This window comes from Medicago truncatula, chromosome 4 (assembly GCF_003473485.1).
Source record: "Medicago truncatula cultivar Jemalong A17 chromosome 4, MtrunA17r5.0-ANR, whole genome shotgun sequence".
In the NCBI taxonomy this organism is placed as follows: domain Eukaryota; kingdom Viridiplantae; phylum Streptophyta; class Magnoliopsida; order Fabales; family Fabaceae; genus Medicago; species Medicago truncatula.
The window spans coordinates 5,053,698-5,070,053 of NC_053045.1; the positions used below are offsets into that span (position 1 = coordinate 5,053,698).

Below are 16,356 nucleotides of genomic sequence, written 5' to 3' on the forward strand. Positions count from 1 at the left end.
TTTAGAAATAGTATTGTTGGTTAAACCGTTGTTGAATCAGATATTAAATGAAGATATTAAAAAATAAAAATAAATAGATGTAAAAAGTAAAAATTGGTTGAACTATTTGTAATTCAACCAAACTAGTTGATTTCCCATTTCAACAAATTGAAAAGGCCAATTTATTCCTGTTTTCAAATTATAGCTATAGATATTGGAATTCTGCTCTTTACCGAACATATTTTGCTCATTCTCAAGTGCAATTTCAAAAATACTCCTGCATGAGTTAACTCACGTTATTGTTAAATATGCGTGACTTAACTCACGCTAATGTAAATCTTGTTGTCTGCTGATATATATCAGCAGCTACGTGAGTTAACTCACATAGAGATTAACACTAGCGTGAGTTAACTCTCGCATGGGCTTCAGTTGGGAACGAGCAATTTTGGTTGGGCAAAGAGCAAAATTATAGATATTGGTAAAAGCATCAACTATACTGGTGTGATTTGCAACTTGAAAATAAATTAGCAACTTCTTATTTTGATGACAAAGAGGCAACTTTTTAAAAAAAAATGACTCATTATATAATTTTTCATAATTCCTTAAAAAAAAAAGATATAATTTTTCATAATGATTAGGATATTTCTATCAAGTTAAAGACCCTTTGGAACTACAGTTTAATAACTATCTTTGTGATTGAACTTTTGAATATTTTGAATGTTCTGAAATTAAAAATTGCATTAGAGATTGTTCGAGTAAGAACATGAATCAAATTAAAGTACATAAGTTTTTCTAAGCATCAAAAAGGATTCTTCACTTCTTCAAAACAAAAAGGAACTCTCCACATATCAAAGATGGTCAAATTGCCACAGAAATCATAGGGAAAAGTTAACATGGTTAGATTAATCATTAAAACAATGAAAGATAAAATGGAGCTTTAAAAGATTATTCAGTCTTCAAATTATAAGAAAAGACAATGTCGCGGGCTGTAGGAAACAATGAATAAACTTATAGATATCCTATGAGCCTATGATCTTAAAGTATCTAAAAAATCAATGAAAGAATAATGAAAAACATGGATTTGCAAAAGTCAACCCGGCTCAAACCCATATCAACCCACGAGTTAAGTGAACCGGGTCTGAATAGCTCACGATCAAGTGAACCTGTTTTTCTCCTGGCACATAAGACATAGCCTTGCCTTTCGATTTATCTCACAGTTGGCATTTGGTGAAAGAAGCAGCCCTGCAAAGAAAGTGCACAAACACTTGCTACACATTACAATGTCGATAGGAAGCCGATCCAATAGCTAGCAATAATGGAGACAACAAATAAATCAACTACAAAAATTATAAGAAAATCTATGCATACAGGTAACAAAATGTATAATAAAAATCTACTCTTTCAATCTTTCAATCGATGATAATCATAACCTGGAACTTTTCCCCACCCCTCAATAAGAGGAGACAAATTTGTAACATAAACTGAGGATCCATCTTGGTAGAAGAAATTAACTTTAATAGTTTTACCCATTAGTCATATATAAACTATACCCATTAAATGAATTTCTACAAGAGCTTTGGCGATATTACGATATCCAGTCAGCATCAACAAAGTATTATTCACTTCACATGCTGTCTTAGGCTTAGGGCCTGCCCCTCTTGATGCTGCATGATGGGCACTTGTATTGCTTTATGCTCTCAGCTTTAGCAGGAGTAATCTTCACACATTTTCCATGGTACCACCTCTCACAAATATCACAGCCAATCCAAAATTCATCCGCGTTGTAGTTTCCACCGCAGCTCCCACAAAGGGTTTCACTATGCTCGTCTTCCTCCTCCTCATAACCTTGATCATCGACCAACTTTGGGTTGCTTTTAACTTGTCCATCACTTGATCTCTTCAAATAAATGAACAAACATGTATTAGACAGTAGCAACATGACAACATTTAGCGCCCTACGAAACCTTTTAAAGTTTTAATTCATAGTCATACACTACAGAATTTGTACAAATGTTGCAATAACATGAAACAAACACAATGATAAAAGTGCTTCTAAATGCAGGTCAAGTATACTCTGATTGCAATTTTCATGATCATATGCATAAGCAACAAAGGAAAGAAGTGTGAGAGTTGAACAGTGTGATAGATTATGAACTTATTTTAAAAAGCCACAGCTGGTTTAGATATCTGGCGGTACTCACAGCTGCTTCAGAATGTTAACCAAGTAACCAAAGACTATACAACAAATAAACAAGCCAAACATTTTATTATAGGAAATAAACATCAATGCAAGAGAATACACAAGCATTACTAAGCTAGCTCCGAGTAATTAACAAACCAACTTGTGTGTGTGTGTGTGTGTGTGTGTGAGAGAGAGAGAGAGAGAGAGACTGAACGGTACACACAATGACAATTACACTGACCTTGGTGCTTCCCCGAGATTTGCTTCCACTATCTACAGTGGGCTTGTCCTTTATTGGCTTCCTGTCAGTTACAACTTCAAACACAGTTGGAAGCTCATTGATCAAGCTAAATAAACGTTTCCTGCCATGAATCAGTGAAACCATCAATAAAAAGAGGGACCTATAAGCCCGTTACAAAGCAGTTGAGAAAAAATGGTAAAAGCAATAAGCCCTTAAAACGGAAAGAACAGAGCAACAGTAACCACATTCTACCATACAAATAGTAAATCAAACTCAGATGAATGTATTGCCCTAACACAGTGTGATAAGGAGGGGGAAATTATTAATGGGGGAAGATTAAGCACATAAATTATTCAACATAATTGTCCAATTGCAAATTAAAGCTAAAAGTTACAACAGAGTCAGTCGCCTTTCACACAACCTCAAGTTTATTATTATTATTATCAAGTTTCTTGAATTGAAAATATGGATGAGAAAGGGCCCTTGTGCTGATGTTTCTGGGAAACAAAATTGTCTTGGCCGATCCAATCCAAGGAATACATATATAAACTTCTCCAGAATCACAACAGATGATGATGATGCAATTCAGCAACTAATATAATTACAAGCCTCAATTTTCAACATTTCAAGTGCTTAAGCATGTGAATTACGATAACACGTCAAAAACAACTAAAATAATTATAATCACATACATACTCTGTATAACAAGACAAAACATACTTAAATTACTATAACCCAACCAAAACTAGAGAGTACCTTTCGTTGCGGTTAAGACGAGCTCCAAGATAAAAAGCCACAGAAAGCAACCATGAATCACTGTGCACAGCAACTAGAGAAAGCCAGTCCCTACGGTTCATGCCATCCCTTGCAAAGTTGATTCCAAGGGCTGGCTCTGGAAGCTCAGGTGGAACTTCCTCAGCAGGAAGAGTCACTTCCCATGATTCATTTGTATGTCCATAGAGACACAAATTGTCCTTATCTTGAAAACAAAAAGCACAACAGAGAAACTTTCAAGTCAGTGAAACAACACTGATTCATAATTTTATTACAAAAACCATTAAAACTATGAACAATTCCAGCATGAGTCTAATGCAACCAATTAAGTGTCTGTTAAGTCTCATCTCCAAATCAAAATCCAAAAACAGGATCGTTCTCAGAAGCAAGGTTTTAAATATAGGTTGGTGATCACGTTCTGGGATGCGACACAACAACTGTATCTGAAGTTGGTGAAATCACATCGTGACATCAAATGAGACCAAATTTGATTGTGATTCTCAACAATGTCAAGGAACACAATGTAATCTCTATTTAAAACCTTGCTTAGAAGAATACAAACAACCCAATTCAAGCTTTTAACAATTTAACACCAAAACACCATAAACAGGTAGAATTATTAGCTATGAAGCACCGACACGTGGACACAAGTAGTAACTTAAGAAAATGACATAACTAAATATAATCGCATGTGTCAGTGATGTGTCAGTGTCCTACACATGTAAGACACCGAACACACCTTCAATCAGAAGTGTCGGTGCTACAGAGGTTTAGCATACCGAATCGCACTATTTTAAAACAGTTGGCGATGACTCAATTATTATCAGTTATATAGATAATTATTTTCTCAATTCAAAGGAGCAAGATCCAAAAAAATTATAAACTAAAATTTTATTTTATTAACTAACAATAAACTGTCTTCAGTGTCTTGTAGTTGAAAAGTAACTGATATGTATGAGTTCGTGCCTAAATAAATAAACAAACAAACAAAACAAAATTAAAAAATTAAAAACACATGGGACATACTAACCTTTGACTTTTTTCCTCAAATTCTCCAAAAAAAAATAAAATTTAACTCTCAACTCAAGAATTTACAAAAATTTTCATAAAATAAAATACTAAACTTTTCAATTTCACCCGGAATCAATAAATTGAAAGAAAACAAAAAAGCTAAAAATATTATTTTTAGATAAAGTAAAAAACAATAATTCAGATCTTGAACTACCCATTTACCTGGATCACAGAGTGCATAAAATTCATCAACATCTGAAGAAAAAAAAAACAAAAAAAAAAATTAATGGGTTAGTTGAAAATTTGAAAAAATATCGAAATAAAAAAACGGAATTTAACTGAATTGAATTTTGAAGAATATACCTTGAGTTAAAGCACGAACGATACCATCTCTACGAGAACTGAAATCTTTGAAGATCTCTTCAACGGTGCGAGGACTTGACGCCATTTCCATATAACCCTAATTTGAGATCTACGCGAATTAGGGTTAGGGTTTGAAGAAAGTTTCAAAGAAATTGAAGATGAATTTGGAGTTTGGAGTTTGAAGTTTGAAGAGACTAAGCCATGTGAGTGAATGGATCGATCTTAATTGTGATTGATGATGATGTAAAAAGGAAACAACCTAATAAGAAGAGAGAGAAGACTATGGTTGGAAATAATATAGAAAATTAATATAAGTGTGTGTAGTTAGTTATATAGTGTGTTTCCTATTTAGGGTTTATATTAAGAGGAATTGGATTTGCTATTTAGTTTACATCTGAGAGCCGTCCGATTTTCATCGACTAAGATTGTTTTATTGTGCGAAATTGGTTGTTCGACCAGGATTGTTTGATCTCAAATTAATAACCGATAATGAGTATTGTGTGGATCACTATCTTGTGTTGTTAACTTTCTACACATTCACACATTTGGTGTATCGGTGAATTGTTTGATCTCAATTCAACAACCATGGATGAAACGAATGCATGAATAAATCAAAAATTTGACAAGGAAATCTCATTTCGCATTGCGTGAAGTAGTATTTTTCATATTAGAGGAGATCTAGATCCATCTTTAGGGTCTATTTAGGATTAAACTTAATTGTTGGAAAAGTAATTTTAATTGTTGAATTAATTTTGATGGTTGGATTGATTCGATGATTGATATATGGTTGGAATGGTGGTGTGTTGATTTGATGATTGATATATGGTTGGAATGGTCGCGTGTTGGTTAATTATGGTCATTGGCTAACCTTTTATGGTAGGAAAATTTCATTTTACATGTTGAATTTATTGAATTGTTGGATTGGTTGGGTAGTGATATGAATGGTCAACAAAATAATTTTGATCATTGGACTGATTCGACATTTGGTGTATGACTGGAACAAACACATGTTGATTGTAGTGAGGAGTAGAAGATTGATTTGGATTGTTGGATAAATTTCATGGATGATGTATGGTTGAAACGGTCGTGTGGTAAACTTAATGGTTAAATGATTAATCATGATTGTTGGATTTATTCGATGATTGGTATATAGTGGAATTGGTCGCGTGCTGATTGTAATGAGTAGAAGATTGATTTTTGTTGGTTTGATTTAATGATTGATGCATGGTAGAAATGATAATGTATGAATTTAACAGTTAAGAGATTAATTTTGATCGTTAGATAAGTTCAACTATTCATATATGGTCAGCATGGTTGCGTATATATTTTAGTGGTTAGAAGATTTATTTCAATCATTAAGTCACAACGTAAAATCATTGGACTGATTAAACGGTTGATATGTGTTGTTCTTATTGGGTAGAAGATTAGTTTTGATCGTTGGATTGATTCAATGATTTATACGTGGTTGGATCGGTAATGTACGAGTCTTAGTGGTTAATAGATTAATTCAACGATTGAGTTACAATTCTTTTATATTTATTTATTTATTTTTTTAACAAATAGAAATCTCTTTGTTAAGAAGAGTGAGTATATCTTTTTTGAGGAATAAAAGTGGGTATATTTTAGCTTTAATTGAGTAGAAGATTAAGTTTCAATAGTTAGACTTGGATTAACTCCTTGGTGACCACGTAAAATCTATGTTGTGGAGATTGTGTGCACTATTAGGTCTTCTTTTCTTCAAATAAAGATTACATACCGGTCAAATTAAATTTACATATATCATACTCTTTTGTTTTAGCAAATTTACATATCATACTTGTTAAATTTTAGATTTAGTTCTTTTTTTTTTTTGGTCAAGAGATTCAGTTCTTCTGATATCCTTTCAAAACATATTACAACACCACCACAAAAAAAAAAAATATTACAACAATTATTCAAAGATTTTCTGTCCAAAAAAAAAAACAATTATTCAAAGATTCAGTTCTTTTAATAAAATATTTTTTTGGTTTTGTCAAAATCTTGTCAATTTAGATCTAAGTCTTAAACCCAATCAATATGTATTTTTTAATGAATAAAATGGTTTTTTTGGACATCATATCAACATGGTTAATACATTACGTTGATTTTTTTTTCTTTTTCTTTTCCAAACAGAGAACTTTGAAGACCATTTCAATAAGGAATCACAATACATCACGTTGATTTAACTCCATTATAATTCGAAAGAATTTTTAAAATAATCAACAATAGATTGTTGAAAGTGGTGAGGGATTTGAAGTTTTAAGCAAATAATCATAGGTTTAATTCAAAAACGTTAGGTTTTCTTCATCTTTTTCTCCTCTTTTTCATCTTCATATTATCTCCATCAACCTTCAACAACAAGAATCCTAGAAAATTTTTAAAAGGAAATTAAGAAAACCTAACGTTTTTGAATTAAAACTAACGGAAATGACCAAAATGTGTAACGGAGAGAAGTTAAGGGACCAAAATAAATCGAATTTTAGTTAAGGGACCAAAACGATACTACCTAAATAATAAGGGGTCAAAAATACAATTTAACCTTTTAACAAATAACACTTCCATTCTCAATTTATATATTGCGTTGACACCTTCTAACTTTCCTCAATTGTTAGTTTCTTGATATATAGTAAAAGGATCTCTTTTAAATCACAAAAAATAAGTGGTCCCTTTCATATTAAACTCCTCCCTTTGACAAAGTGTCACACACACACTGTGCGTTCTTTCCTTTCTATTTGTTGGTACAGTTTGTGCATTCTTTTTTACTTGATCTTTATTGGAAACCAATTTTTTGAATCTACTTTAGTATTGAATCATCAGTACCATACTTCTTCATTTTTAAGAAGTTAAACTGGTCATCAAAATTGACATTGGAGATAATCGAACCTAAAACTCTTGAGATAAGTACACTTTAAGGTTTCAAGCCAAGACCACCGAACCAACTCAAGTGAGTTCAATACCATACTTTTTAAAACTCAAAAGGTCGAATATTTTATGATGCACGAGGAACATATGTGTTACACCATTTAATAAACACGCAATCCCTCCAACGCAACATCTTTAAAAAATTATTAAATATATCCCACAAACAATTCTACATCCTCATATATTAAAATCCAAATATTATTTTAACAGTAAAGATCAATGGAAACCCCCGCCGGTGTTTCATTTAGCACCTCTTTTCATTAAGCATCAATCATATTTTCTCTCCAATAAATTACTTATAAGTGCTAATGCTTGTGATGCCAGACATTCCTCATTGAAGATGGTCTTACGATTCACACACACAATTAATATTTAACAATACTAAGTTTGCAGAAGTCACTATCTTGGACAAATGAAATGAGATTTTTTAGCAAGAACAAAATAAACTAATGAGATTAAAGAATATGCGCTATTTTACACTAACATTCTCAATCATACTATTAAAAAATGTCACATCATATTTGACGGTTTTTAATTTAAACAACAATTATGTAATTTGTTGTTTGTGCTGATGAGTTGTGATTGATTCTGAAAATACATTAATCACTAAGCTAATCGCTATTAGGATTGATGTATAAAAGGAAAGAAAATCTTGAAGTTAGAATTGGTTGAGGATAACCCTCCATAAAGTTTGAAGAGGCATGTCTCAACAAAGTATATGTTTGATATCACGGTGGGTATACAAGAATCACGGTGATCCACCGTAATTTTATAAAAGCTACACTTTGTAGTTTATGCAAAATCACGGCGGGTTGTCGTAATTATGAGTATTCACCATAATACCAAATATTACATTCAAAGGTTTATAGATGATGTTGGTTAGAGAATTTCAATAATGTATCCAAATAGATAAATGTGGTTGGTGATTTCTTAAACAATATTCTAACATTTATTAGCATTATCCTAGTTGTTAGATTAATACTTTCTCCTTTACCGAGATTTGAACTCTTGTACTTCGACTCCTTCAACTTTAACTCAACCTAATTGAGCTACCCAATCCCCGAATTGATGATAGATTATTGGGATCCAAATTGCTCATTTTAAAAATGGAGACCAAAATCACCAAATCTCAATACTTAGAGGTGCCAAAGTGATAATTAAACTGATACTTTAACAAGTATAATAAGATTGAATAAAATGTATAGGTTAACGATGAATTTGACAAAATCATAATGTACCATCATAATTTTAACAAAAAGTACATTTTATAATTTCAATAAAATCACGATATCAATGTAATTTTTCATCAACCTCGCCGATCTTTCAAAGATATACCAAGTATTTTACAATAATCAGAAAAGTATGTTCGGATAATAGCCACGGCTTGACGAGGAACCTGCACATCACGGTGCAGAATTCTTCACTGGTCAAAAAGGAATATATCAAAAGTAGGGAAAGTTACATCTCAGAAAACCATGTATCAGAAGTTTGGTTTCAAGGCTCAATATCCATGCCATCAGAAAAGTCTCCACTTTGATTAAATAATGATTGATGCCTTTGCTGCCAACTCAAGGAAAGGAAATGGAAGCATAGTGCAAAAAGAAAGAGTATATTGAAATCATGTGAAACACTTATCCATCCTTTGTACTTTGAAATATATTAAAATCTAGGCTTAATAGCATTTTTAGTCCCCTAACTTTTTCAAAATTGCGATTTTGGCCCTCTAAGAAAAAAAACTACAAAACCACCCATAAGTTTTGCAACTGTAGCAGTTTTGGCCCCCAAGGCAAAATAATAATAATAATAATAATAATAACAAGTGGCACCTCACTTAGGGTGCCACGTCAGCGTAGACCGAGTCAAAATTGATTTTGGGGGCCAAAACTGCCACAGGTGCAAAACTTAAAGGGCGGTTTTATAATTTTTTTCTTTGGGGCCAAAATTGCAATTTTGGATAAGTTAGGGGGCTAAAACTGCTATTAAGCCTAAAATCTAAATTGAATTGTATAACTCTATCAAGTTTTTGATTTTGATCTTCAATAATTAATTAATTAATTAATCAATGATCTAAGAAAATCTATGAAGCACCGACACTAACACTAATAATAATTTGAGAAAATGTAATTATTGAATATATCCACATGGGTCCGTAGTATTCGTGTATCAGCGTCGGATACCAAGCACACCTTCGGTGTATAGGTGTACTTCATACCTAACAGTTCCTTTTTCTAACTAATTTATGCAAGAAAATGATTGAAAAGAGTTTAAGAGCTATGAACTCTCATCTTTCAACTGTAACCTGTAAAGTGTACATCAATTGATGAAATGGTTGAAAAGTACAATGATAAAAATGAAAAGCAAGTAATATAGATATCCAAATATGCAAACACAGAGTCATTGAGTTCCACCAAAACTTTTCACATAAATAAACAGGCCAGTGATTAAGAGAATTATTCACTCAGAAAACCAGAAACTAAATAAAATATGAAACAACAAACAAATATCAAACTTCTAATAAATTGTTCCTAGTTAAAAACTAGTTCACAGAAGTCACGAATTTCCAATTGATTGAAAACCGCAAATAAAATTAAATTCCAAATCTAACACATCTTCATTTATGGCGAGGAGAGGTGCCACAACCCGTGTTTACGAAGATGTCAATAATCGCTTGATGCCGGTCTTCTGCTCTGATGTAAGTCTCGATGGAAACTTGACGTTGAACTTGACTCTCAAGTTTCCCTTTTTGGAAGGTTCCTTAGGAATTGGCATACCCTCTCCTTTAATAACTTCTTCATAAGATGGACTAATGATGGTGTTGACGGGGACCGTAAGATTCCTCCCATCAAGGGTAGTTATTTGTGCAGTGTAACCTGTCAGAGCTTCTACAAGAGAGATCTTCTGCGTAACAACAAGATCATTGCCATCCCTCTTGAAGACAGTATGAGGCTTCTCGTCGATAATAAAAACAAGGTCTGCAGGTATAAGTCCTCTCTGTTCATTTCCCTTCTCCGGAAAAGTAATCTTTGTTCCTTTCTTCCAACCTGGCTTGATCTCAATTGTTAGAATTTCCTCAACTGTAGTAGGCTTCCTTCAAAATAAGAAAACATACAGTAGATTAGTTTCATGGCCATTCAACTCACAGCTATAATTTGTTGTTACTTTTGAACAATGTTGTCAAATAGTGGAAATAGCAGTGTTATAGCGTATCGTTTTTACAAATCGATACGGTTCGGCGAAACTCGATTTAATACAAAGTGTTGTCAAATAGGTTATTTCAGCGCTATAGCACAGCAGTGCTTTTGCACAGACTGCTACTTTCCACGATCTGTGATTGACAACTCTGCTTTTGAATACACCTTATGCTATGTGAACTTCATTTTGACAAATAAAACCAAACCTACGTGCATACACCATATTGTACAAGCGCTATGAGTAAATGACTTTGATTATACATATATGTGATGAATTTAGTTACAGACAAAGTAACTTTGTAGCTTCATTTGTTCAATTATATTCTGGCACGTGGATTAGTGTATGATATGAATCACGTGGATTAGTGTATGATATGAAGCGGATAACCTTCTATTTCCTATAGCATCGGCTAGCCAATGATATGAAAGAATAATTTCAGGAAATGGGAAAGAAGAATTCTCACTTGCTGACATGTAATATCTGTCTAAAAATCTTCATAATATGGACTGTTACATGTATACTAAAGAAATATGCAGAGTTTAAATATGTCTGATTACTTAAGTTTCAAATTTTCACTTAACAGTTTTAATTAAGTTTCAAATTTTCGCTTAAACCATGTCTTATTGCACATTCTACATTATTTTAATAGCAACCTTAATAGTTACATCACATCACAACTAATTAATTTGAATGAACGACGCAAATTGTAAAATGCAATCCATAAACATGATGAAGAATGTTGGTCTACAGCTATTGCGATAAAGATGTATGTGACAGAAAATAAAGAATTATTTTTAATGAAAAAGCATATAAAAAGGTAATGCGCACAGCCATTAAAGAACTACAAGTATCAAAACAGCAAATACATCAAAGATCTCAGATTCTCCAGTCTCAAACCATCGCAAAACCTGACACTTTATTGTGGCCTGTTTGAATGGCTTATTTGAACTACTCTATTAACAAAAACACTTGTGAGACTGTTAGGAAGAGCTTATGGAAACGGCTTCTGACATGTACATAAGCTGTTTTGAGCTTATTTGCATAAGCTCTCCAAGATAGCTTATGAAAACAACTTGCAGGAAAACATTTAGACTTTATTTTATCTTTTGATATAGAAATAGCTTATACATAAGCACTTAATTTAATCAAGTTGTTTATCCGAACAGAGCCTTAGCGAAAAACTGATTATTTAGAGCATGTAAAAAAGGAAAATGTATACTATGAAAATGTTCATCAACCAACAACACATAACATATGCAAATCATCGAACCAGACTTCGAATTCAATAATTTAAATCTGTCCAATAAAACCAATGCATCTAAGTTAATATATGTAAAAGATGGAAGAATATTAAACTAAAAAACTCACCCACTAGAATCAGTAACATCCCTGGAAATCTTCATTTTTTTGGTGGTCCCTTTATACAAATCCTCCAAACTGCAAGGCAATGTTCTCTCAATCGGTGCACTTTTTCTCATCACATTGGCAGATCCTTCACCGGCCGAATTCCTAAAAGAAGAGAAAAGGTCATCCCTAAACATTCCCCTCGGAAAGCCAGATGCACCAGGATGACCACCCATATCACCCATTCCACCGCCAAATGGTCTTTGAAACCCGAAGAACTCGGAAAATATGTCATCTGCACTTCTCGGGTTGAAACGGAACATCGTCGGCCCACCATCACCACCGTCAGAAAACCCACCTGCACCTGGGGGAGGCATCTGCCCCTTCAACCCCTCCTCACCATATTGATCATACACAGCTCTCTTTTGTGGATCACTCAAAACCTATTCACAAATCGAAATCACTAGCAAAACCAACAATTCCAAATGATTCTAAATCACAAGAAAACACAAAATTCAACTCCCCAACAGTTCAAAAACATCTCACCATACTGATCATACACCTCTCTCTTTGGTTGATCACTCAAAACCTAACCACAATCAAAACAAAAGAAACACAATTCCAAATGATCCTAAATCACAAGAAAATAACAATTAAACATCCCCAACATTTCAAATTGTAACCTAAAAATCCAACTAATCCAAAAACACAAAATTAAACACCTCATCATTCCAAATTGTAACCCCGAAATTTCCAAGTAATCCTAAATCACAAGAAAAACACAATTAAAACCAATCCAAATTGTAACCCCAAAAAACCCACAATTCCAAATTATCCAAAATCATAAAATTAAACACCCCTTAATTCCAAATTGTAACCCTGAAACTTCACAATTCCAAAATCACAAAATCAAACATCCCATCAGCTAAATTGTAAACCTAAAACCTCAAAACTCCAAATGTCCAAAATCACAAGAAAAACACAAAAATTGAACACCCCATCATTCCAAATTGTAACCTTAAAACTTCACAATTCCAAATGATCCAAAATCAAACACCCCATCAGCTAAAATTGCAACCCAAAATGTCCAAATGATCCAAAATCAACAATGAAAGAAAAAGAAAAAAAAAACATCGAACTTTACCACACCCAACATTCCAAATTCTACAACCCCAAAACTCAAACAAATGATCCAAAATCAACAAGAAAACACAAAATTAAGCACCCCACCAATTCAAATTGTAACCCCAAAATTTCCAAATGATCCAAAAATCAACAATAAAAACGCAAACTTTAACAAACCCAACATGCAATTTACAACCCCAAAACCCCAAAAAAAATCAAAACTTTACAGAAATAACTCACAACCCAATTAAAATTACACAAGCAAAAATATCAAAATTGAGCATCATAATAATAATAATAAAAAAAACATACATCATAAGCTTCAGAGATTGTCTTGAATTTGGCTTCAGCATCTTTCTTGTTATTAGGGTTCTTATCAGGATGCCATTTCATAGCAAGTTTCCGATAAGCTTTCTTGAGATCATCATCTTTTGCATTTCGATCTATCTGAAGGACTTTATAGTAATCTACACCCATGAATCTGATTTGAAGATGAAGAAGAAGAAGAAGAAGAAGAAGGAACAATGTGTATGTGTAAAAGAAATATCCAAATGGGTGAAAAATGTAATATCTGGGTTCAACAAAAACAAAAATAAAAAATTAAACACACACACGAATGATGTCACTATAGTTGATTTTTTTTTTTTTGAAAGAATGTCACTATAGTTGATGTACTACAATTAGGATTAAGCCCAACTTTATCATATTCAACTTTTTTTTTTTTTATCTTCCTGAGCATGATGTGCGCAGATATTAATCATTCATTCATTTAAGTCGGGTAAGATTATAATGAAAGACATAATTTTTTATCAAGAGATTTAAGCTCCGGTTGATAAAAAATAACGAATAGTTGATAAATTAAATGATGAATTATAATTGATGACCGATTATTATTAACGAGAAGTTGATCTAAATTTTTGGTAAATTTAGTGGTTCAAACCTTTATAATATTGCACATGTTAAATAATTAAAAGTTATAATTTTTAATTAAAAATAATAATTATTTATTAGAAAGTTATATATTTAATGATTTAAATTTGAATTCGCGAACATAACTGCTCTGATTAAATTAAAAGAAGTCTCTTACAATCTAATCTAAGTGTCGTCTTTATCAACTTCATTTAAAATATGTTATTCCATTCTAGTCTAAGAGGTTTTTAATAGAGTATATCATCATATCATATTTTATAACAAATATTTAATGAATGAATTTTTTGTGTTAATCATTCGATTCTAATGGAAGGATTCAAACAATCAAATTTTAAAATAAACTAGCCAATTTTGCAAAAAATAATGAATCAAAATTTGAATTGAGCCTAATGAAATAGTTATATTTTTAATATTTCAGTGAAAAAAAATTGTCAATTTTTTAGTGGGTGGTGATTTTTTTTTTTTAATATAAAAATAAAACAAACAATGATACTTCATTTTAGGAGAATAAATGAATAAACAGTGATACTTCATTTTAGGAGAATAACAATAGGAGAGAATTGTAAAAAAACAAATAATAATAGGAGAGAGAATCCCTCAAAGAAGAAAAATAATAGGAGAGAGAAAATAGAGATAATTATAATTCCTATTTAACATCACATTTTTTCTTTATATTATTTTCTCTTCTTTTGGTTGGCGCGGGGGAGAGGTTTGAAAATGGTGGAAGAGGTTGTTTGCATGGGAGGAAGAGTTAGTAGGGGAGTGTTATGTGTTGCTTCACATTATTGTTTTGTAGGTTGATGAGGTGGATAGGTGTCGAAGACATTTGGAGCCTACCAAAGATTATACAGTTCAGTTGGCGGTGTATATCAATTGCTAACGAATGTGGAACTGCCTATTCAGTTAGCTTTTTTTGGAATGTATTTGACACAGTGATTTCTTTGAAGGTCTCTCTTTCCGCTTGGCGTCATTTTCGTAATCAGATTCGTACTAAGGATAATTTAATAAGACGAGATATCCCTCAACCAGATTCTTAGCGTTGTGTGACTAGTTGTGGGATGGTGGAAACTGTTGAACATTTATTTTTGGGTTGAAATTACTTCCGTAGTATTTTGTATATTATTCGGCATCAAATTTGCATCGACTGTAGGTTGATCCATCTCAGTTATCAGATGGGTGGATCTTATAAAATTTTATGGTCATTCTTATATTAAATTTGTTTTTCGTGCATTTGGGTGATTTGGAATGAAATAAATAATAGAATTTTCAAACATAAGGAAGAATCGTTGCGGTAAATTGTAGACAAAATTAAGCTCTTTTCTTTTTGACAGTTGAAAAAAAAATGCTACTCTTGTTTATTATTATTATTATTATTATAATATTTAGTGGCTTAATCCCCTATTGTGTTTGGGTATTGACGTCTAACTTTTCTTTTTTAGCTTTATTTTGCTGTTTTGACATCATAACTATTAGTGGTATGTCCTGGCACTCTTTATGTTCAATAGAGTGCTTTGTTCGTAGTAATATATTACATTTTTATTTATTCAATTTTTTTATCACATCTATTATCATTTTTAAGTGATAAAGAATTTCAATCTTTCTTTTTTTTTAACAATGGACCCATAACTTTCGCATATCGAAAAAACTTAATTACTTGAGGAGAACACACCTTATGTGTCTCACAAATTCTTGAATATATATTAGTCTCCGCTAAACGTTGATGGAAATTTTGTATCTATACTAAAATGTTATATTATAGACAACATTTAAAAGTTGTTAATGTTATTTTTGCATTTTTTTTAATAAATGTATAATATTTAGTTAATACGTTGTTTGATGGTGAGAATAATTGGAAAAACATTAGAGAAACGATAGTTTTTTTTTTTCTTTTCATTCTCTTTCATAATTGGTTGCATATAAAGAAAGAAAACCCATAAGATTCTTTATATACAAAATGAAAACCTTTTATTGAACAATGAATACACTTTGCGTACAATTTAAATTATCAAAATTTATGTCCGTGAACATAATTCAATTAGCAAGGATATTGCGTATTTTATATAGGGGTTAAAGTTTAAACTCCAAACACTCAACTTCCACACATTTAAAATGTGCGGGTTCGATAAATTTGTTTCATCAAAATTTACCATATAATTTTTTTCATTATAATTTTCAGTCTGAATTAATTAAAATAAATATATAAAGCTGTACAAGATGTTAAACGGTGTCAGCTGCCTTTTTTTTTTTTGTTGAAAGAAACGGTGTCAGCTGCCTG

At 32.0% G+C, this 16,356-nt stretch overlaps 2 protein-coding genes across 2 annotated transcripts; both read right to left on the bottom strand.

Moving 5' to 3' along the window:
• Nucleotides 1–1,222: 1,222 nt before the first annotated feature.
• Nucleotides 1,223–4,845, bottom strand: LOC25491446 (PHD finger protein ALFIN-LIKE 1). The gene is made up of 5 exons (XM_013599376.3): nt 4,551–4,845; nt 4,410–4,442; nt 3,159–3,381; nt 2,403–2,523; nt 1,223–1,876 (listed from the first exon to the last, which is right to left on the bottom strand). Exons 1-5 carry the CDS (start codon nt 4,639–4,641, stop codon nt 1,622–1,624), a joined length of 723 nt encoding a protein of 240 aa, XP_013454830.1. The 5' UTR covers nt 4,642–4,845; the 3' UTR covers nt 1,223–1,621.
• A 4,987-nt stretch (nt 4,846–9,832) lies between these two features.
• Nucleotides 9,833–13,740, bottom strand: LOC25491447 (dnaJ homolog subfamily B member 1). Its single transcript, XM_013599378.2, has 3 exons — nt 13,464–13,740; nt 12,051–12,469; nt 9,833–10,578 (listed from the first exon to the last, which is right to left on the bottom strand). The coding sequence occupies exons 1-3, from the start codon at nt 13,626–13,628 to the stop codon at nt 10,137–10,139; spliced, it is 1,026 nt and encodes a 341-aa protein (XP_013454832.1). The 5' UTR covers nt 13,629–13,740; the 3' UTR covers nt 9,833–10,136.
• Between the last annotated feature and the right edge of the window lie 2,616 nt (nt 13,741–16,356).